General features: G+C 42.6%; 1 protein-coding gene across 7 annotated transcripts in view; it reads left to right on the forward strand.

Moving 5' to 3' along the window:
* The window catches only part of LOC105476887 (acetyl-CoA carboxylase alpha), a 330,276-nt gene that overhangs the window by 84,154 nt on the left and 222,883 nt on the right, over positions 1–23,239 (forward strand). For 6 of the 7 annotated variants that reach the window (XM_011733176.2, XM_011733177.2, XM_011733179.2 and 3 more), the window contains one exon: positions 1,222–1,474. In XM_011733176.2, the coding sequence (XP_011731478.1) occupies positions 1,222–1,474 (253 nt within the window). Of the gene's footprint in view, positions 1–1,221; positions 1,475–13,283; positions 13,437–23,239 lie in introns of those variants that run through there. The other variant, XM_011733184.3, reaches the window with a different exon arrangement.

Here is a 23,239-nt window from a genome sequence, read left to right on the forward strand (position 1 = left end):
CCCGTAATCCCAGCACTCTGGGAGGCTGAGGTGGGTAGATCACAAGATCAGGAGTTTAAGACCAGCCTAGCCAAGATAGTGAAACCCCATCTCTACTAAAAATACAAAAATCAGCCAGGCATGGTGGTGGGTACCTGTAATCCCAGCTACTTGGGAGGCTGAGGCAGAGAATTGCTTGAACCCAGGAGGCGGAGGTTGCAGTGAGCTGAGATTGCGCCATTGCACTCCAGTCTGGGAGACAGAGTGAAACTCCATCTCAAAAAAGAAAAAAAAAAAATGGGCCAGGCACTGTGGCTCACGGCTGTAATCTCAGCACTTTCGGAGGCCGAGGCGAAAGGTCAGGAGATCAAGACCATCCTGGCTAACACGGTGAAACCCCATCTCTACTAAAAATACAAAAAATTAGCCAGGCGTGGTGGCGGGCACCTGTAGTCCCAGCTACTTGGGAGGCTGAGGCAGGAGAATGGCATGAACCCAGGAGGCGGAGCTTGCAGTGAGTGGAGATCGCACCGCTGCACTCCAGCCTGGGTGACAGAGCGAGACTCTGTCACACACACACACACAAAAATAGAATTAGTCGGCCATGGTGGCACGTGCCTGTAGTTCCAGCTACTGGGGAGGCTGAGGTAGGAGGATCACTTGAGCCCAAAGAGTTTGAGGCTGCAATGAACCGTGATTGTAGTACTGCATGCTATGTGGGTGACAGAGTGAGACCCTGTCTCAAATAAATAAATAAATAATAAAATATAGCCTCTCAGTATATAGTGTTTGAAGCCAGATGAGCATTATGTAGTTTAAATATCATTTCAAACAACCATCACTCTATCCAAACCCTTACCATTTATTCCCCCTATTACTAACAACCAAAATAGCAATATCACAACAAGCAGCTTTTGCCTACTGCAAAGGTTTCCCCATTGATCATAATTATTTCTTGGATACCACCAAATGATAATGAGATTAGGAATGGCTTATAGGTTTTTGAGAAAAATTTCTTTGAGGAAAAGGGAACTGGTTTTAATTTATGGGCATAGTTATCATGATCTCAATTTTCCTCCCTTATAGAAATTAAAGGCCCTGAAATAAAATAGCCAAGGAATTTAGTTCTCAAACTGCCTTGCTTCCAAGTCTCAGCTGTGGTCTATTAGATATAACCTCTGGCTGACCTCAGATATAGATTATTATTCATAACCTGCCTTTCTCACTTCATTTTCTCCATAGCTCTAAGAGCTCATTTTGGAGGAATAATGGATGAACCATCTCCCTTGGCCAAACCTCTGGAGCTGAACCAGCACTCTCGATTCATAATTGGTTCTGTGTCTGAAGATAACTCAGAGGATGAGATCAGCAACCTGGTGAAGCTGGACCTACTGGAGGAGAAGGAGGGTTCTTTGTCACCTGCTTCTGTTGGCTCAGATACACTCTCTGATTTGGGGATCTCTAGCCTACAGGATGGCCTGGCCTTGCACATAAGGTAAGAGAGAGTTTAATGGTCTACTTATTATTTATTGGTCTGTCTTGTTAGTTTTGCTGATTATGTTCTGAAAAGAGCAAGAATGATTTTAGCGAAGACTGCTTTGACTTTTCCTATGTCACTGGACTCAAAGCTTTGTTGAGGAAGTCATAAATGATGTATTTTTCAGAAATCATGTATGTTTCCATCAAATTTTTCATGTTCTACTAGGTCTTTCTTTTTTATTTTTTTGAGACGGAGTCTTGCTCTGTTGCCCAAACTGGAGTGCAGCGGTGCGGTCTCAGCTCACTGCAACCTCCGCCTCCTGGGTTCAAGCAATTCTTCTGCCTCAGCCTCCCGAGTAGCTGGGATTACAGGCACCTGCCACCAAGCTGGCTAATTTTTTGTAGTTTTAGTAGAGATGGAGTTTCACCATGTTGGCCAGGCTGGTCTTGAACTTCTGACCTCATGATCCACCCGTCTCAGCTTCCCAAAGCGCTGGGATTGGAGGTGTGAGCCACTGCGCCCAGCCTATTTTTATTTTTATTTTTTTGCTCTGTCACCAAATGGGAGTGCAGTGGTACAATCTCAGCTCACTACAACCTCCGCCTCCCAGGTTCAAGAGATTCTCCTGCCTCAGCCTCCTGAATAGGTTGGACTACAAGTGCGTGCCCTCATGCCTAGCTAATTTTTGTTGTTTTTGGTAGACACCGGGTTTCGCCATGTTGGCCAGGCTGGTCTTGAATTCCTGGCCTGAAGTGATCCGCCTGCCTCAGCCTCCCAAAGTGCTGGGGTTAAAGACATGAACCACTACACCCGGCCACTTCTACCTGCTAGGTCTTTTAGTGAGAGCTAGTGAGTAAGAATTAGGTTGAGGAATTTCAGTCTTTGCACTACTTTGACTAACATGGTTTTAACTATCTTGATGATTGATAGGAATTTTCCAGGGGTTGTCAACTTCGTAGTAAGTTTTTTTGAACTGATTCGTCAGATTGTCAGGAAGTTATATTCTGTTTCTAGCAGGGCCAGTCCCCATTAAGGGCTGTTAATAGAGCTCTCCTTTTTCTCTAGAAACACAATTCTCTGTAACTGAGAATGTCAGTACATAGTAACACTAGATTGTTTTTATTTATCAATGTTTGATTATATAACTAGCGTGTGAGATACTAACTTTTGGTCATTTGCTTTTCAGTTCTTGGATTAAAAGGTCTGGATCAGTGGTTCTTGGTTCTCACTGTTCATCAGAATCACCTCAGGGAGCCTTGGGAGATAAGCCCCATCCCTAGAGATTTTGATTCATTTGATACTGGCTTGGTGTGGAACTGGGGCTTTTTTTTTTTAAGGTATCCAGGTGATTGTTGTGTACAGCCAGCATTCAGATTATAGGTGTATCCTAGATAAACATAAGTTAGGGTGGCTGTTGCTGCTGTTATTATCTTGGTACCTCTATTATTACTGGGTCATAAAATAATTCAGCTCTGTTTTATACATTAAATATACTGACTCCATAATAAAATCCTGTATGAGATCTAGCTGGATGTGAGTGTTCTGTCTTACTGTTATCCCTAGGGCTTGGAATCCGGGCTTCTGGGAGACTAGGCAGTATTTGTTAGTGATCACCCTCATTTAGCTATGTAGAGGTCAAAAGAAAAGTGTAAAGCAAGTTAATTATGTTTTACTTCACAGATTCCTAGAATTGTAATAAACCAGAGAGATAATTTAACCTGACACTTTTTATTTTACCTTATTTAAAAAAATTAATTTAAAAAATTTAAATAGAGACAGAGGTCTTGCTATGTTGCCCAGGCTGGTCTTGAACTCCTGGCCTCAAGCAATCCTCCTATCATGGCATGCCAAAGTGCTGGGATTACAGACATGAGCCGCCACATTTGGCCATAAAATACTTTTTAATAGTTGGGAAAACTAAGGCCCAGTGAGGAGAAATAACTTGCCTAAGTTTGAATAGCCGGAGAACTTGGAATCAAACTCATATCCTGATTTTATTTCAGTAACTTTTCTACTCTACTTCCCCATCCATACAGGTGTCTTAATTATATAACTAGTTCAGACAAAGTTGGTCTGATGGAGTTAGTGAACAAAGCATTATCTCTGGGTTAAAAAGAGGAATAGAGAGCAGTATTTTAGTGGCAGGTAAAAGGGATTAGGTCTTTATCTTTATGTAAACATTTTTTATTTTATAGTTCACTTAATGGTTGGCTTTAAGGTTAATACTGGTGGTGGCATTCTTCTCTCTTGAGGTCATTTGGAAGTGTTTGTAGGGGGGTTGTGACTGGTGGGACTACTTGCATTTAGAGGACAAAGGACCAATGATACTAAACCTTCTGTGGTATAGTAGATAATCCTACACAACCAAGAAATCTCCTACTCAAAATGTCATAGTGCCCCTCGTGAGAAAGACTGGTTTAACTCCAAATCCATAAAACCACACAGCATCTTGAGAAATCTGTCCAGTTGGAGTCTATGTGAAACATAATATCCATTTGCTGGATTAGGAAACTGAGTTTGGCAATGGTGATATAAACGCATTATAAGAAACTCAGCTAGTGATATCCCAAGGCAGTCTGTAGTTGCCAAGTCATTCCCAAAGTTGATGGCTCTTATGCAAAGTCTATGTGGTCAGTGGCATGAGTGTCTGGAATTTTTTTGCATGCCTTACTGTTGCAAAAATCATGTCCGTAGCTCGTGGAGGGGCCGTGGATTGAAGTGTGATCAGCGGCATGGAAAGGAGACAATGCCAGTTCCAACTCACTCCTCAGATAGCTAACATTCCAAAATAGAAAAAACGTTTTCTGTTTATCCATTCCTTAAGTCACTTCTGGATATGATGACCTTTGGGGTAATTTTAATTGAGTCAAATTCATTTGATAGGTGAAAGACCTCTGTCATGACATCTGTCACTAATTAGGTGTGTGACCATGGACACTACATATTATCTCCTTGGAGTCATCTATAAATTTGAAGATAATGATTCAGATACTCTTTTTCACTCCTGGAACTCAAAGTTAAATAGAGACTAAGTTGAGTTTAAGATTAGTTCTTAGAACCAATAGCCTAATCCTTCACGGGTGACATAGATTAAGGGGGCAGGTACATTCCTAGGAGATGTTAACTGGAGGTCATCTGAAACCAAAGGAAGTATCTGCCATAATGTAAGATGGGACTGAGTCTCTCTCTCAAGTTTAGGTGCTGAGAAGTCTAGTGGTATGTTGGATGAGCCAAATAGAAAATAGACTTTTCCTGCGATGGAAATTATTTGCTTCATGTACTTCCTAGAGTCCAATGAAAGACTGGGTGAATCACTTTTTTTTCTTTCTTTTTTTTTTTTTTTTTAGAAGGAGTCTTGCTCTGTCGCCCAGGCTGGAGTGCAGTGGCACCATCTCGGCTTACTGCAACCTTCATCTCTCAGGTTCAAGCGATTCTCCTGCCTCAGCCTCCCAAGTAGCTGAGATTACAGGCACCCGCTACCATGCCCAGCTAAGCTTTGTATTTTTGGTAGAGACGGGGTTTCACCATGTTGGCCAGACTGGTCTCGAACTCCTGACCTCAGGTGATCTGCCCGCCTCAGCCTCCCAAAGTGCTAGGATTACAGGCGTGAGCCACCATGCCCAGCCTTTTTTTTTTTTTTTTTTTTTCTTTTGAGATGGAGTTTCGCTCTTGTTGACCAGACTGGAGTGCAGTGGCACAATCTCCACTCACCACAACCTCCACCTCCCAGGTTCAAGCGATTTCCTGTCTCAGCCTCCCGAGTAGCTGGGATTACAGGTGCCCGCCACCACGCCAGGCTAATTTTGTGTTTTTAGTAGAGACAGAGTTTCTCCATGTTAGGCTAGACCCGACCTCAGGTGATCCACCTGCCTTGGCCTCCCAAAGTGCTGGGATTACAGGTGTGAGCCAGCGTGCCTGACCCCGGCCTTTTTTTTTTATTTTTTGAGACAGAGTCTCCGCCTTCCAGGTTCAAGATATTCTTGTGCCTCAGCCTCCTGAGTAGCTGGTACTAGAGGCATGTGCCACCAGCCCGGCTAATTTTTTGTATTTTAGTAGAGATGGGGTTTCACCATATTGGCCAGTCTGGTCTTGAACTCCTGATCTCAGGCAATCCGCCTGCCTTGGTCTTCCAAAGTGCTAGGATTACAGGTGTGAGCCACCATGCCCAGCTGGGTGAATCGCTTTCTAAGCTTTATGACCCAAACATTTGAAAATAAGACCCTGGCTGGGCGTGGTGGCTCACGCCTGTAATCCCAGCACTTTAGGAAGCTGGGGTGGGCGGATCACCTGAAGTCAGGAGTTCAAGACCAGCCTGACCAACACAGAGAAACCCCATCTCTACTAAAAATACAAAATTAGCTGAGCATGATGGCACATGCCTGTAGTTCCAGCCAGTTGGGAGGCTGAGGCAGGAGAAGCGCTTGAACCTGGGGGTACAGAGGTTGCGGTGAGCCGAGATTCTGCCATTGCACTCCAGCCTGGCCATCACAGCAAAAAAAAAAAAAAAAAGAAAAGAAGACCCTAAGTAAAAAGTAGTTACAGCTTGGTGGAAATATACAGACCTCACTGTAGACAACTGATTTGGCTTTTTATTTTTAGATAAGATCAGCTAGAGGTTGATATATCAGCCAGGTTGATGTATTTCTGGAATTCATTAGTATTCAATTGAACATTTGAGAAGAAAGGCTAAATATGGACTTTTTTTTGTTTTGTTTTTTGAGACTGAGTTTCACTCTTGTTGTCCAGGCTGGAGTGCAGTGGTGCGATCTTGGCTCACTGCAACCTCTGCTTCCTGGTTTCAAGTAATTCTCCTCCCTCAGCCTCCCGAGTTGCTATGATTACAGGTGCTCACCACCGTGCCCAGCAAATTTTTTTTTTTTTCTTGAGACGGAGTCTCGCTCTGTCTCCAGGCTGGAGTGCAGTGTTGCCATCTTGGCTTACTGCAACCTCTGCCTCCTAGGTTCAAGCAATTCTCTTGCCTCAGCCTCCTGAGTAGCTGGGATTACAGGTGCGTGCCACCACGCCTGACTAATTTTTGTGTTTTTAGTAGAGACGGGTTTCACCATGTTGGTCAGGCAGGTCTCTGACCTTGTGATCTGCCTGCCTCGGCCTCCCAAAGTGTTGGGATTACAGGTATGAGCCACTGTGCCCAGCCCACCATGCCCGGCTAATTTTTTGCATTTTATTTTATTTTACTTATTTATTTAAAAAATTTTTTTTGTTTTTTTTTTTGAGTCAGAGTTTCATTGTTGTTCCCTAGGCTGGAGTGCAATGGCACAATCTCGGCTCACCACAACCTCTGCCTCCCAGGTTCAAGCAATTCTCCTGCCTCAGCCTCTCGAGTAGCTGAGATTACAGGCATGCACCACCACGTCTGGCTATTTTTTTTTTTTTTTTTGAGACGGAGTTTCACTCTTGTTGCCCAGGCTGGAGTGCAGTGGCATGCTCTCCACTCACCGCAACCTCCGCCTTCCAGGTTCAAGTGATTCTTCTGCCTTGGCCTCCCGAGTAGCTGGGATTACAGGCATGTGCCACCATGCCCAGCTAATTTTGTATTTTTTTAGTAGAGATGGGGTTTCTCCATGTTGGTCAGGCTGGTCTCGAACTCCTGACCTCATATGATCTGCCTGCCTTGGCCTCCCAAAGTGCTGGGATTACAGACGTGAGCCACCGCGCCTCGCTTATTTATTTATTTTTTTGAGACAGAGTTTCGCTCTTGTTGCCCAGGCTGGAGTACAATGGCGCGATCTCGGCTCGCTACAACTTCCGCCTCCCAGGTTCACGCGATTCTCTTGTCTCAGCCTCCTGAGTAGCTGGGACTTCAGGCATGCACCACCACATCTGGCTAATTTTGTATTTGTAGTAGAGACAGGGTTTCTCCATGTTGGTCAGGCTGGTCTTGAATTCCCGACCTCAGGTGATCTGCCCACCTTGGCCTCCCAAAGTACTGGGATTACAGGTGTGAGCCACTGCGCCCAGCCAATTTTTTGAATTTTCAGTAGAGACAGAGTTTCACCATGTTGGCCAGGCTGGTCTTGAACCCCTGACCTCAGGTGATGCACCCGCCTTGGCCTCCCAAAGTGCTGGGAGTACAGGCACCTGGCCAGTGGACATCTTAATTTTGATAACCAGTGTATGATTATCAAACTGGCATATAACATAGCTATGTAGTTGTATGGATATTGGCAGTTTCTCTGCTCCTGTGGGATGTCACTTGAGGTCAGATAGTTTTGCATACTTAAAATTCACCACGTGCTATCAACCAACCAGAGGTATAAACAATTTGTCAACTACTAAGCTGAATTTCTGGTTTAAGTGCAGTTGGAACAGGTTATCTCTACATTTGGGTCTTTTACCTCTTAGCATAGTGTGATTTCTTTCCTCTTTTTAAAAAATCCACCACCTTACTGTCTAGCATAGTGTCTTTTCTTTAAATCTTTTTTATCCTGTGCTACATGTATGGGTTTTTTGTTTGTTTGTTTAGAGACAGGTTCTCACTCTATCACCCAGGCTGAAGTGTTCAGTGGTGCAGTCATAGCTCACTAACTTTGAACTCCTGGGCTCAAACAATCCTCCCGCTTCAGCCTCCTGAGTAGTGGAGATTATAGGTGTGTACCACCGTGCTCAGCTAATTTTTAAAATCTTTTTAGAGATGGGGTCTTGCTATGTTGCCCTGGCTGGTCTTGAATTCCTGGCCTCAAGTGATTGTCTGGCCTTGGCCTTCCCAAGTGCTGGGATGACACGTGTGAGCTACCTTGCCCAGTGTATACTTCATGTTACAGTGAAACAGGAGAATTCCCTCATTTCCCTTGCAGGATGTGCCACAGGGATGTGTCTCGCTCCTTTGGTTGCCCCACTGCTCAAACCCCTAAGGGGAGGATGCAGATGGGCAAGTGCAGCAGCCATGGGAAGCACTTTTGGGCTCCAGCCCCACGGCACCATCTGGGGGTGGTGTCTATGACTCCCAAAGCCCAAATGAGCATGTGTTACAGTGTGCTCTTTCAGCTTTGCTGTCTGCAGATGGCTTGTGTTAACCAGCTCAATAGACCTTCTGCCTTATTGCAGGGGCAGAGGGCCAGTGTGACAGCTTTCTGTATCCTTAGCTCTTGCCCAGTGTACCAGAAAAATTGGATCACATGTGGGCTCGAAGGATGAGTGCAAGGTTTATTGAGTGGTGGAAGTGGCTCTCAGCGACATGGATGGGGAGCCGGAAGGAGTGGCTGGAGTAGGGAGGTGGTCTTCCCCTGGAATCAGGCTCCTGGCACTTGATTCAGACTCTTTGACCACCTCCGGTTGAATTCCCCTCGGTGTCCAGACATCCTTCCTCTCTTTCTCTGCCTCGTCATTCTGCCATCACAAGTCTGCCGGTCTGCTGATGTCTGCTGGTCTGTTCCTCTGCTCCTCTTGATGTTCAATCACTTGTGTCTGTGCCCTGCTAAGGTCTTGGGTTTATGTGGGCACAGGATTGGGGGTGTGGCGGGCCAGAGTGATCTTGGAAAATGAAGCATTTGGATGCAAAAACAGGCATGCCTGCTCTCGCATAGGTCCATGGGCACAGGCCAAAGGTGGAGCCCTCGGCAGGGACTCTGCCCTTTCTGCCCTTTCCCTGTCCCCTTCCCATATCAATAGTATTTGAAACTCGATCTCAATTTTCTCTTATGTGTCTTAAAATATATGTTCAAGTCATTGAATGACCTTCATTTTATGGTTAACATAAAATGAAACGTGTTTGGTTAACAACTTTATCGGAGAACAATCTGTATTTGCTGTTATTTGTGTATACCTAAAACCAGCATAAGATGTCTGTCACTGGGGTTCAAGACAATAATTGTTGCTTTGGAAGGAGAAAGTATATTCACTCAGGAACAGCTCTGAAGTTGAGTTATATTTTTATTTCTTTTCTGATCTAGAAAGAAAAGTACCTTACCAATATTTTTGAAAATTGAGAATTCAGATGAGATTGCCTATAAGATGTTGGACCCTTCAGAATAATTTAACTAGAAAATTTTGAGCTTTTTGTAATTAGAAATAATTTGTAAAGTTTCTCCCATGATACTAGTCATAGTATGTTAATGAGTTTGGAATCAGCTCCTAGATACCACACTTCGTTCTCTTTTTTTTTTTTTGAGATGAAGTCTTGCTCTGCTCTGTCGCCCAGACTGGAGTGCAGTGGTGCGATCTCAGCTTATAGCAACCTCTTCCTCCTGGGTTCAAGCGATTCTCCTGCCTCAGCCTCCTGAGTAGCTGGGATTACAGGCATGCACCACCGTGTCCGGCTAATTTTTGTATTTTTAGTAGAGACACCATGTTGGTCAGGGTGGTCTCAAACTCCTGACCTTGTAATCCGCCTGCCTTGGCCTCCCGGAGTGCTGGGATTACAGGCGTGAGCCACCGCGCCCGTCCACATTTCATTTTCATTCACAATTCACATAAAGCTGTGCAGACCTTTATCCATAGGAAATAATAGTGTCCAGGTCAGATTCTGGGAGGATCTAGGATTGACTTTCAACTTCTTCCATTGGGTCAAAAGAGAAGTTTAGGGGACAATAGTGAGAGAAGGCCTATTGTTCCTACATTCTATTTTTCACATTAACTTTAGGAACTATTAGTCAAGTTTTCTCAGTAGCTAATTGGAAAAATAATAGTTATAACAGGTTACATTTATTAAGTGCTTTACTGTATGCCACATACTCTGCTCTGCTTTATGGAGTACCACACTGAATTGTCACAACAATCCCATGAGGTAGGTATTGTGCTATTATTGCCCACAATTTTTTTTTTTTTTTTTTTTGAGATGGAGTCTCACTCTGTCGCCTAGGCTGGAGTGCAGTGGCATGATCTCGGCTCACTGCAACCTCTGCCTCCCAGGTTCAAGCAATCCTCTAGCCTCAGCCTCCCAAGTAGCTGGGATCACAGGTGCCCACCATCATTCCTGGCTAATTTTCATATTTTTAGTAGAGACAGGATTTCACCATATTGGTCAGGCTGGTCTCGAACCCCTGACCTCAGGTGATCCACCTGCCTCAGCCTCCCAAAGTGCTGGGATTACAGGCAGGAATCACTGTGCCCGGCCTGTTGCCCACAATTTATGGATGGGGATTGAGACATAAATAACATGCTTAAGGTGGCCAGTTTGGGTATTGATTCTAGTCAGAGCTCGTACTATAAACTACTACACTAAACTAAAACCCTTGGTGTAACAGATATGCTTTCTTTTTTTTTTTTGAGATGAAGTCTCGCTCTGTCACCCAGGCTGGAGTGCAGTGGTGTGATCTCGGCTCACTGCAACCTTCGCCTCCCAGGTTCAAGCTATTTTCCTGCTTCAGCCTCCCATGTAGCCGGGACAACAGGTGTGTACCACCATGCCTGGCTAATTTTTGTTTTTTTAGTAGAGACAGGGTTTTGCCATGTTGGCCAGGCTGATCTCAAACTCCTGACCTCAAGTGATCCACCCGCCTTAGCCTCCCAAAGTGCTAGGATTACAGGCGTGAGCCACTGCACCCAGGCCTTATGTTCTGTTGAGCAATTCTTCTCTAATTAAATGTTAGCCTTGTTAGAAAGGGATAGAAGTTAGAAAATATATATTTATATATACTTAAAAATTTTTTTTACAGACAGGATTTCTCTCTGTTGTCCAGGCTGGAGTGCAGTGGTGTGATCATGGCTCACTGTACCTTCAGACTCCTGGGCTCAAGCAATCCGCTTGCCTCAGTCCCTGAGTAGCTGGGACAATAGGTATGTGCTACCACTCCCAGCTTTAATTTTTTTTTTTTTTTTTTTGAGATGGAGTCTCACTCTGTTGCCAAGGCTGGAGTGCAGTGGCACTATCTTGGCTCACTGCAACCTCTGCCTCCCGGGTTCAAGCAATTCTCTGACTGAGCCTCCCGAGTAGCTGGGATTACAGGTGCCCACTACCACGCCCAGGTAATTTTTTGTATTTTTGATAGAGACGGGGTTTCACCATCTTGGCCAGGCTGGTTTTGAACTCCTGACCTCGTGATCCCCCACCTTGACCTCCCAAAGTGCTGGGATTACAGGAGTGAGCCATAGTACCCAGCCTAAAATTTTTTGTAGAGATGGGGTCTCACCATGTTGCCCAGGGTGGTCTTGAACTCCCAGGCTCAAGTGATCATCCCACTTTGGCCTCTCAAAGTGCTGGGGTTACAGGTGTGAGCTACTGTGCCCAGCCTAGAAAAAATATTTTTAAATAATGCTTTATTAAAGAAGCATAATAGAAAATAAAAAACAACACAAGCAAGCAAAAATAAACCCTTGTATATTTGCCACCCAAAGGTTACTCCCTACCCTCTGTATCCTTTTCTATGCATATATATATATATTCTTTTTTTTTTTACTAAAATGAGGTCATACTGTACACACAGTTTTATAATCTGCTTTTTTTAGTCAAAAAATTTTCACTTTCTATTTCAATAAATTTTAATCTAATTTAATATACACACTATTTCATTTCTCCAAGGAACCTCAAAATTCTGGTTCCTTCATGCAAGTATCCAATCCACATCTACAAATTGTGTATTATGTTCTTTAAATTTCTTAATCTGTCACATTCTATCACATTACCACCCCCCCACCTTTTTTTTATGACATTGACTAGTGACTCGTTTAAGAGGAAGTTAGCAAATCATGAAAGTATGTGGTTGCTAGTGAAAATTTGGTAGCATATAGAGAAACAGAAAGAAAAATAAAGGAAGATTACCATTCTACACTTTTTATACTTACAGAGCAACAATTGGTATTAATTAATTGCATTAACGATGATACTTTAATGAATTTTATAATCATTTTATGTGCCATTTATGACAGAGCTTTTTAGTTTTGGCTATATATGTTTGTGTTTGACTGGGAAAGAAATACAGATTCTCATTTCTTTTTAGTCTCTCACTTTAAACTCCTTGAGTTTGAAATGACTCTTTAAATCTAGTGGTAGAGACAGAGTTAAGTAATAGCTTTAAAAGCTGTTGGAATAGTAAAATGTGCCATACTGGTATAATATATTATTTATTATCAAGGAGTCCTTTTATAAGATAAACATTTTTTACTGGAAAAATCTCTTTAAGTCTTTTGTATGTTAGTGCTTAAAACTTGGAAATTTAGGTCTGAAAGCCTTTTGATGATGGCAAATATATACTATCAATATTATAATTCACATGTTGAGAATAACCACTACTGAAAATGCAGGAGGCCGGGTGCGGTGGCTCACACCTGTAATCCCAGCATTTTGGGAGGCCAAGGCAGACGGATCACCTGAGGTCAGGAGTTCAAAACCAGCCTGACCAACATGGCGAAACCCTGTCTCTACTAAAAATACAAAAATTAGCCAAATGTGGTGGCGAGCACCTGTAATCCCAGCTACTCGGGAGGCTGAAGCATAAGAATTACTTGAACCCGGGAGGCGGAGGTTGCAGTGAGCTGAGAGCACGCCACTGCACTGCACTCCAGCTTGAGCAACAGAGCAAGACTCCATCTCAAAAACAGAAACAAAGAAAAGAAAGTGCAGGAAATTTTATTCCTGCTTCCTATCTATTGGCTCATCACTATCAAGCTTTGACATGGGAAATAGGGAAATTGGCTCTGGTTTTGTTTATATTAAGGCTTTGCTTATGGCTAGTGTGAGAGTGTTCTTATGTATTGACTTTCTTAGCATTTCTCATTTAGCTTTCCTGAGCTTCTTCACTTCCCCTGATAGCTCTCCAAACTCTGCTTTCAATGCTCCTTCCTTGATATTCTGAGGTTCCCAGTTGCCATGGTGCCTTTGTAGTGAGTAGACAGAGAAGATCATTATGAGATCTGCAACTTGGTACTCCTTTGCTGAGGGCACTAGTTTCCTCTCTCCATCTCCCACCCACCCCTTCTTTCCATTCAGAAAACAGGAGCTGTCTGTGGCCATGTTTGTATTTTAGTCTCTGGAGTGCATTCTATAAACTTCGCTAATTGTGGAAATGAAATTATGAATGTTGTAAGTAAGGCTTGGTACAGCTGCTTGATAGTGTTTATTACTTTGATTATTTCAAGTGTAATGCATGCATTTCCCCCTCTTTTCTTTCTGTTAGCATAAGTTTACAAGTGAAGTTTGCATTTACTACTTTATATTGTTAAATTATTCGAAGTAATGTAGGTTTATTATTAGAAAAGTTGGAAATCCAAGAAGTTTTTTTTTTTTTTTTCCCCCAGATAGAGTCTTGCTCTGTCACCCAGGATGGAGTGCAGTGGCATGATCTTGGCTTATTGCCTCTGCCTCCTGGGTTCAAGTGATTCTCGTGCCTCAGCCTCCTGAGTACCTGAGATTACAGGTGCCCGGCACTATTCCCAGCTAATTTTTGTATTTCTAGTAGAGATGGGGTTTTGCCCTGTTGCCTAGGCAGGGCCGCCCGCCTTGGCCTCCCAAAGTGCTGGGATTACAGGCGTGAGCCACCATGCCCAGCCTCAAAAAGTATTTAAAAAAATAAAAACACTAAGGAATACAATCATTCCATAATAATCACTATTCATATTTTACATATTTCCTTTCTGTATTTTTTACCACTTACGGATAAATGTCATTAAAATATACATACAGATGATATTATAATGAATATACAGCTCTGTTTTCTGCTTTTTTCCCCCATATAACAACACTTTCTCATGTCATTACAAATCTTTTTTTTTTTTCATTTTTTTCTGTGGACAGGGTCTCTGTCACCCAGGCTGGAGTGCAGTGGCATGATCACGGCTCACTGCAGCTTCGACCTCCCTGGGCTCAAGTGATTCTCCCGTGTCAGCCTCCCAAGTAGATGGGACTACAGACGTACACCACCACACCCAGCTACTTTCTGTATTTTTTGTAGAAACAGGGTTTCGCCATGTTGGCCAGGCTAGTCTCGAACTCCGGACCTTAGGTGATCTACCCTCCTCGGCCTCCCAAATTGCTGGGATTACAGGCATGAGCCACCTCGCCTGGACTGATTCTAAATTTGGCTATTGTGAATAGTGCTGCAGTAAATATGGAGTACAGATATCTCTTTGATATGTTGATTTCCTTTCTTTTGGATATATACCCAGTAGTGGAATTGCTGGGTTATATGGAAGCTCTATTTTTAGTTTTTTGAAGAGCTTTCATACTGCTTTCCATAGTGGCAGTACTAATTTATATTCCTACCAACAATGTACGAGGTTTCCCCTTTCTCCACATCTTCATCTCATGATACTACTTCAGTGGGTTCTTGTTACCCATAGGATATATTAGTGTCTAGCCAAACATTGTGTCACAGGTGCTTAATATTATTTCTAATACTCACAACAGTACTCATCATTATTATGGTGGGCTAAATGAGTTCTATTAAGGGTCCAATACGGTCTCGGAGATGTTTGAACTAGAATTTGAAGGATTAACAAAAAAAAAGGCTAGCAAAGCTAGGGGTGTGTGTGTGTGTGTGTGTGTGTTTGTGTGTGCGTGTGTGGAAGGTGGGGTAGACAACATGCACAGAAGTACCAGTGAAACATCTAGCATTTTCAGGCAATTACAAGTCATTGACTATTACTGGAATGGAAGGTGGGCAGCATGATCAGTGCCAAAGAAGAGGCAGGTAAGACAGAGATCAGGTCATTAAGGGTCTTTTATGTCGTACTGTGATAATAAATAAGCATTTGGTCTCTATCCTTGGTTCCTGCACACAGTTCCTAAAACCTTGGAATTTCTTGACTGGTAAGTGTCTTTTATGATAATGAGATGACTGGGGTCTGAGGGCCCCTGGATAGCTTCAGGCTGAGGTCTGGTCACCAGAAAGTCCAAGGAATAATTAGAGAATTGAAACTTTCACCTCTACTCTCTAACCTCCAGGGAGGGGCAAGAGGCTGAAAATTGAGCTAATCACAAGTGGCCAGAGATTTAATCAATCATGCCTACTTAATAAAACCTCCATAAAACCTCCTAAAAAACAGAGTTCATAGAGCTTCTGGGATGGTCAACACATGGAGGGGCTGGTAGAGCTGTATACCTGGAGGAAGGTTTGGAAGTTCTGTGCCCCTTCCCCCATACCTTGCCCTATGTGTCTCTTCCTGAGTTCCTGAGTTGTATCCTTTATAAACCAGTAATAGCAAGTCAACTCTTTTCCTATGTTCTGTATGTCATTCTAGCAAATTATCAAACATGAGGAAGGGGTCATGGGAATCTTCGATTTACAGCTGGTTGGTCAGAAGTACAGGCGACTGGGATTTGCAACTGGTATCTGAAGTAGGGGACAGTCTTGTGGGAGGGACTGAGCACTTAACCTGTAGGATCTATGCTAACTCTAGGTAATTAATATAAGAATTCAAATGTGAGACTCCCAGTTGGTGTCTGGATAGAACTGGTTGTTGAGATGGAAAAAACCTGTACATTTGGTGTCAGAAGTGTTGTAAGTAAATACAGCTCAGACATAAAACATCTGTAAAATGGAAAACAATATTTAGGTTCTCCTTACCTGTGCAACCGACTTTATTAAAAATATGGATTCCAACTGGGTGCGGTGGCTCACGCCTGTAATCCCAACACTTTGGAAGGCAGAGGCGGGTGGATCACCTGAGGTCAGGAGTTCAAGACCAGCCTGACCAACATGGAGAAACCCCATCTCTACTAAAAATACAAAATTAGCTGGGCGTGGTGGCACATTCTTGTAATCCCAGCTACTCGGGAGGCTGAGGCAGGAGAATCACTTGAACCCAGGAGGTGGAGGTTGTGGTGAGCCGAGATCGCGCCATTGCATTCTAGCCTGGTCAAAAAGAGTGAAACTCTGTCTCAAAAAAAAAAAAAAAAAAGGATTCCTGGCTGGGTGCGGTGGCTCACGCCTGTAAATTCCTAGCACTTTGGGAGGCTGAGGCAGACAAATCACTTGAGGTCAGGAGTTTGAGAACAGCCTGGCCAACATGGTGAAACCACATCTCTACTAAAAATACAAAACTTACCCAGGCATGGGGACATGTGCCTGTAGTCCCAGCTACTTGGGAGGCTGAGGCACGAGAATCACTTGAACCCAGAAGGCGGAGGTTGCAGTGAGCTAAGATCGTGCCACTGTACTTCCAGCCTGGGTGACAGAGTGAGATACCATCTCAAAAAAAGAAAAAAAAAAAATGTGGATTCCTGAGTCCTATCCCAGATTTATTAGATTACAGCCTCTGGTCGTGGAGCCCAGGAATCATTATTCTAATACTTTCCAGGAGAGTCTGGTATGAATCCCGAGCCAAGAAGCACTTTTTCAGAGCTTTGAACAATGCCTGGCACATTTCAGTAGCTTAATCAATGTCTGTTACATTGAAATTAAAGTTGTACAAATGGAAATCTACTTGCACAAGAATATATAGTAGAGTGGCTGGGCATGGTGGCTCACGCCTGTAATCCCAGCACTTTGGGAGGCCGAGGCAGGCGCATCATGAGATCAGGAGATTGAGACCATCCTGGCTAACACGGTGAAACCTTGTCTCTACTAAAAATACAAAAAATTAGCCGGGCGTGGTGGCAGGTGCCTGTAGTCCCAGCTACTTGGGAGGCTGAGGCAGAATAGTGTGAACCCGGGAGGGGGAGCTTGCAGTGAGCCAAGATTTCGACACTGAACCCCAGCCTAGGTGACAGAGTGAGACTCCATCTCAAAAAAAAAAAAAAAAAAGAATATATAATAGAAAGGAAATGTGTCTTAGGGAAATATCTACCTCAATATCTACCTCATTCTTTTTTATGGCTCAATAGTACTCCATTGTGTATTGGGGTAGATATACTCTTTATTTTATTACATATTTCTTTTTATCCATTCATCTGTTGATGGACCCTTAGGTTGATTCCAAATCTTGACTATTGTGAATAGTGCTGTAATAAACATTAGAGTGCAGATATCTCTTCAATATACTGATTTCCTTTCTTTTTTGCATTTACCTAGCAGTGGTATTGCTGGGTTATATGGCAGTTCCATTTTTAGTTTTTTGAGGAATCTCCATGCTGTTCTCCATAATGGCTGTACTAATTTACATTCCCATTGTGTTTTAATTTATACAACCATCAACGGAACCACCAATACAAGGGTTCCCTTTTCTCCACATCCTCTCAGCATTTGTTACTGCCTCTTTTGGGTAAAAGCGATTTTAACTGGAGTGAGATGATATCTCATTGTAGTTTTGATTTGCTTTTCTCTGATGATCCATGATGTTGAGCGCCTTTTCATATAGCTGTTTGCTAATTGTATGTCTCGTTTTGAGAAATGTGTGTTCAGGTCTTTTGCCTATTTTAAAATTGGATTATTAGATATTTTCCTATTGAGTTGTTTGAGCTCCTTTTATATTCTGGCTATTAATCCCTTGTCAGATGGAGATACTACTTATTGAAATGAAAATGAAGTTGTAATAACCATAGTTCGATATCTCATATTTTTCTGAGTATTCTTTCTCCCAAGATTCATAGTTCTTTAGTTCTTTTTTTTTTTTTTCCTTCAACTTCTATTTTAAGTTATGGGGTACACCTGCAGGATGTGCAGGTTTGTTACCTAGGTAAATGTATGCAATGGTGGTTTGCTGCACAGATGAACCCATCCACCTTGGTATGGAGCCCAGTATCCATTAGCTATTCTTCCTGATGCTCTCCCTCCTGCAACCCCCGATAGTTCTTACCTCAAAATGCTAAATTTAATAATTCTTCCTAAGTGAAAATTCTAACCTCCTCCCCAGTAAAATCTAATGATAGTCACAAAACTGGGACTCCATCAGTCAGGAAAATGTCTAGGAGTTCATCAAGGAAAGATTCTTCAGAGTGTTCAGAATATTGAATTTGGGTTCCAGGATATCCTGATCCGTTAAATCTATCATGACCCACTAATTGTGTCACATCATATCTACATTTTTTCCCTTTGTATATATTTTTTGTTTCTTTAAAAATTTTTTTTTTGTAGAGATGGGGTCTTGCTCTGTTGTCCAGGCTGGTTTCAAACTCCTGGACTCAAGTGATTGATTCTTCCACCTTGGCCTTTCGAAGTGCTGACATTACAGGTGTGAGCCACCGGACCCAGCTGCCTTTATATCTATTATTTCAGTTCCCACTATCACTGACCTTATGTAGGTGTTCATTATCTCTAGCCTAGTCTATTGCAATGGCCTTTAACTATTTTCTCTTACTTTAGTCTCTCCCTGTTTCACATCTGTTCAAAAACATGTCATGTTTTCCCTCTGCCTTCAGAGTAAAGCCCAAGATAATAACCTCAACCTTTACTGCCATTTATTAAGCATTTATTGTGAGTTAAGAACTAAGAGCTTTCAGTATTTATCTTATGTAACCAAACAACAGTCAGTCCTGTAAAATAGGCATTAATTATCTCCATTTTCCAGAAGAGGAGGATACAGGCTCAGAGAGATTATGTAATTTACCTACCTAATAAGTGGTGGAGGCATTGAGTCATGATATTCAAGTTCTTCCACAATCAGGCCACAGCTGATTTTTCTGGTCTCGTTTCTATCCAGTGTTTTTTCCCTCTTTGCTTATTCCAGTTGCAGTAGACAATTGCCTGTTTCCTAAAATTCGATATACTTTCCATCTTTATGCCCTTTGATCATTCTGTTTGTATCTCTCTCTGTCATGTTTCCTTATTGAAATGCCATTTCCCTGACTGTTGAAATTCCATTTACCCTTGGAGGTCATCACTCTTTTTTTTTTTTTGAGATGCAGTCTTGCTATGTTGCCCAGGCTGGTCTCAAACTCCTGGCCTCAAGTGATCTTCTCACCTCAGTTTCCCAAATGCTAGGATTACAAGTATGAGTCACTGTGCCCATCTGAGGCCATCAATCTTTAAGGATCTTCTGAAATACTGCCTGTGCTATGAAGCTTTTCTTTTTTCTTCTTCTTCTTCTTTTTTTTTTTTTTAATTTTTGAAACAGGGTCTTGCTCTGTCACCCATGCTGGAGTGCAATGGCATGATCTCGGCTCACTGCAACCTCCACCTCCTGGGTTCAAGCAATTCTCCTGCTTCAGCCTCTTGAGTAGCTGGGATTACAGGCGCATACCACCATGCCCAACTAATATGAAGCTTTTCTTGTTCTTTCTCCTGTATTGTTTTTCTCTTCTGGTGATTTGGCGTTCCATTTTCTGCAACAATAATTTCATTTCTTCTCCATTGTCCTTAAGCCAGCAGTTCCATTTGTACCATTTCCTGCCTCTTCTAGACACTTTTAATTTATAGCTTTGCCACATATTTTATTAAGAAAATAGAGACTATCTGGCTAGTACTTCTTTCTAACACCTCATTTCAAACTTACTTTTATCTGTATTCACCTTCTCATTTTTCCTTCATGCGTGTGTGTGTGTGTGTGTGTGTGTGTGTGTTTTGTAACCCACAACAATGCTGACAACATTTTTCCTTCTCTCCTGAGAAGTGTTCCAAGTGCTTGGAACAGAGGATGACCAAAGGAGGGGGGAGGGTCCTGAGAAGTATTCCAAGCACTCTGATTTCTTCCATCTTATAGAAGACCTGTTTTTGATAGCCACATTCCCTTTGGACTATTGTCTTATCTCTCTGCCCCATTTTATGGCCAAGATTTTCAGAAGTGCTATCCCTACTTCCTCATCTCCCATTCATTCTTAAAGCTATTCTATTCTGTCCTCTGTCTAACTATGCTATTGAAACTGCTCTCGTAAAAACCACTAATGACTAATGTATTGCTAAATCAGTGTATGCTTTTCAGTTCTCATCCTTATGGGTCTCTCAACAGTTCCATACAAGTGACTACTTTTTTCTTAAACACATGCCTTCTTTTCTGCTAAAGACTACACTTTCATGACTTTCCTGTGTTACCTCCTTTCTACTCTTACCAATCTCCAGTCTCTCTTGCAAGCCCTTCTGCTTTCATGCAACCTCTGAGTGTTGAATACTTTCATTGTTTGGTTCTGGTCCTTCTTATCTTTTTACCTGATATACATTTATTTCCTTCCTTCCTTCCTTCCTTCCTTCCTTCCTTCCTTCCTTCCTTCCTTCCTTCCTTCCTTCCTTCCTTCCTTCCTTCCTTCCCTCCTGTCTCTTTCTCTCGTCTCTCTTTCTCTCTCTCTCCCCTTCTCTCTGTTTTTTTTCTCTCTCTCTTTCTTTCTCTCTTTCTTTCTCTCTCTTCTTTTCTTTTATCTTTTCTCTCTTCTGTCTTCTCTCTTCTGTCTTCTGTCTTCTCTTCTTTCTTGCTCTGTTGCCCAGGCTACAGTGCAATGTTGTGATCTTGGCTCTCTGCAACCTCTGCCTCTGGGTTCAAGTGATTCTCCTGCTTCAGCCTCCCAGGTAGCTGGGATTACAGGCGCCCACCACCATGCCTGGCTAATTTTTTCTATTTTTAGTAGAGATGGGGTTTTACTCTGTTGGCCAGGCTGGTCTTGGACTCCTGACCTCAGGTGATCCACCTGCCTCTGCCTCCCAAAGTGCTGGGATTACAGGTGTGAGCCACTGTACCCAGCTACATTTTCTATATATAAAATTCATCCCTTTGCTACTGCTTATATGCTGATGATTCCCAAATTTATAATATCCATCCCAGACCTATCCTCTGAGATCACTTGTTATGTTCACCTATTTATGTGGCATTTATATTTGAATGTCCTATAGACATTAAACTCTTGATTTCCCCTACCTTCGTCATAAATTTGATCCTCTCCCAGTCTTCTGCATCTCACTAAATAGCACCTCCAGCCACTCTGTTTGAACCAAAAAACCTGGGAATTATACGTCAGTTCGGTTGATTCTATCTCCAGTATTGACCTCAGTACCTTCACTTGCCATCACCTTAGTCTAAGCCTTAGCACATCAACTCTTGCTTGGCATACTAGAATGATCACCTAACTAGATTTCCTGTCTGTATTATACTCTTGCCTCCTGATTTCTTGCTGCACATAGCATAAGATACGAAATTCTTGTTTTTTCGTTTTGAGACAGGGTCTTGCTCTGTCACCCAGGCTGGAGTAGTGCAAACAGGGCTCACTGCAGCCTCAACCTTCTGGGCTCAAGCCTCAGACTCCCAAGTAGCTAGGTCAATAGGTGCATGCCACCATGCTTGGATAATTTTTAAATTTTTTTGTAGAGATGGGTTCTCACTATGTGGCCCAGGCTGGTCTCAAAGTCTTGGACTCAAGTGATCCTCTCGCCCCCACCTCCCAAAGTGCTGGGATTACAGGTGTAAGCTACCACACCCGGCCTAGATACAAAAATTTTAACTCAGTTCATGAGACCGTGAATGATCTGACTTCTGTCAGCTTCCATTTGCTGACAGGGCTTCAATCATATTGGCCTTTCAGTTCCTCTGAAAAGAAAGTAGGCCAATATTTTTCCTATCTCAAGGCCACATGCACTGGTCCTTATGCCTAGAATTCACTTTCACTGTCTTTGATCACTTGAGGTCTTTATCCTTTAAGTTTCAGATCAAATATCGTTTCCCCAAAGAGGTTCTATTGTTAGTGTTCCTTTTTTTCCCATTGCGATAGCATTTATCGTAATTTGTAATATTTTTAGTAGTATATTTATTTGATTGCTTGTCTGCATTATACTGTAACATGAGCACAGAAACCATATATTTTGTTTATAGCTGTATACTCATGATTTTCTATAGTATATAATAGTCATTCAGTAAATACTTGTTGAAGCCAGGCATCATGGCTCATGCCTATAATCCCAGAGCTTTGGGAGGCTAAAGCAGGAGGTTTGCTTGAGCCCAGGAATTCGGGACCAGCCTGGGCACCATAGAGAGACCCATGCTCTACAAAAAAAAAAAAAAAAAAAAAAAAAAAAAAAAATTTTAATAGCTGGGCACGGTGTTGCACGCCTATATTCCTAGCTACTCAGAAGGCTGAGGCGAGAAGACTGTTTGAGCCCCAAAGAGTTTAAGGCTGCAGTGAACTATGATCGTGCTACTATACTCCAGCCTAGGCAGCAGAGCAAGACTGTCTCTTCAAAGTAAATAAAAACATAAAATAAATGCTTATGAATAAATGGTAGAGGTGTAAAGATTGGGAGCAGTCACAAAAGTTAATAGTAGTAGTTTTTATTTTTCCATTTTCATTTTTATTTTATTTTATTTGAGGGCAGTTGCGCAATCTTGGCTCACTGAAACCTCTGCCTCTCAGGTTCAAGCAATTCTTGTCCCTCAGCCTCCCGAATAGCTAGGATTACAGGTGTGCACCACTAAGCCAGCTAAGTTTTGTATTTTTAGTAGAGGCACGGTTTCACCATATTACCCAGGCTGATCTCAAACTCCTGACCTCAAATGATCCACCTGCCTTGGCCTCCCAATATGCTGGGATTACAGGCATGAGTCACCACACCCGGCCAATAGTTTTAAAATTATACATATTATGTATTTGATTTCTGTAGTAGATTTAGGATTATTCAAATTTTCATGTCTTTCTGGGTGGAATGGAAAGTTAAGAAATTTATCAATTTTTTTTCTAACATTTCAAATTTATTGGCATAAAGTTTGTAATAATATGCTTGTTTTTCCTGCCTGTAGGATTTTTTTTAAATTTTATTTATTTATTTATTTATTTTTTGAGACGGAGTCTCGCTCTGTCGCCCAGGCTGGAGTGCAGTGGCCGGATCTCAGCTCACTGCAAGCTCCGCCTCCCGGGTTCACGCCATTCTCCGGCCTCAGCCTCCCGAGTAGCTGGGACTACAGGCGCCCGCCACCTCGCCCGGCTAGTTTTTTGTATTTCTTAATAGAGACGGGGTTTCACCGTGTTAGCCAGGATGGTTTCGATCTCCTGACCTCGTGATCCGCCCGTCTCGGCCTCCCAAAGTGCTGGGATTA

This window comes from Macaca nemestrina, chromosome 17 (genome assembly GCF_043159975.1).
Source record: "Macaca nemestrina isolate mMacNem1 chromosome 17, mMacNem.hap1, whole genome shotgun sequence".
NCBI classification, from domain to species: Eukaryota; Metazoa; Chordata; class Mammalia; order Primates; family Cercopithecidae; genus Macaca; species Macaca nemestrina.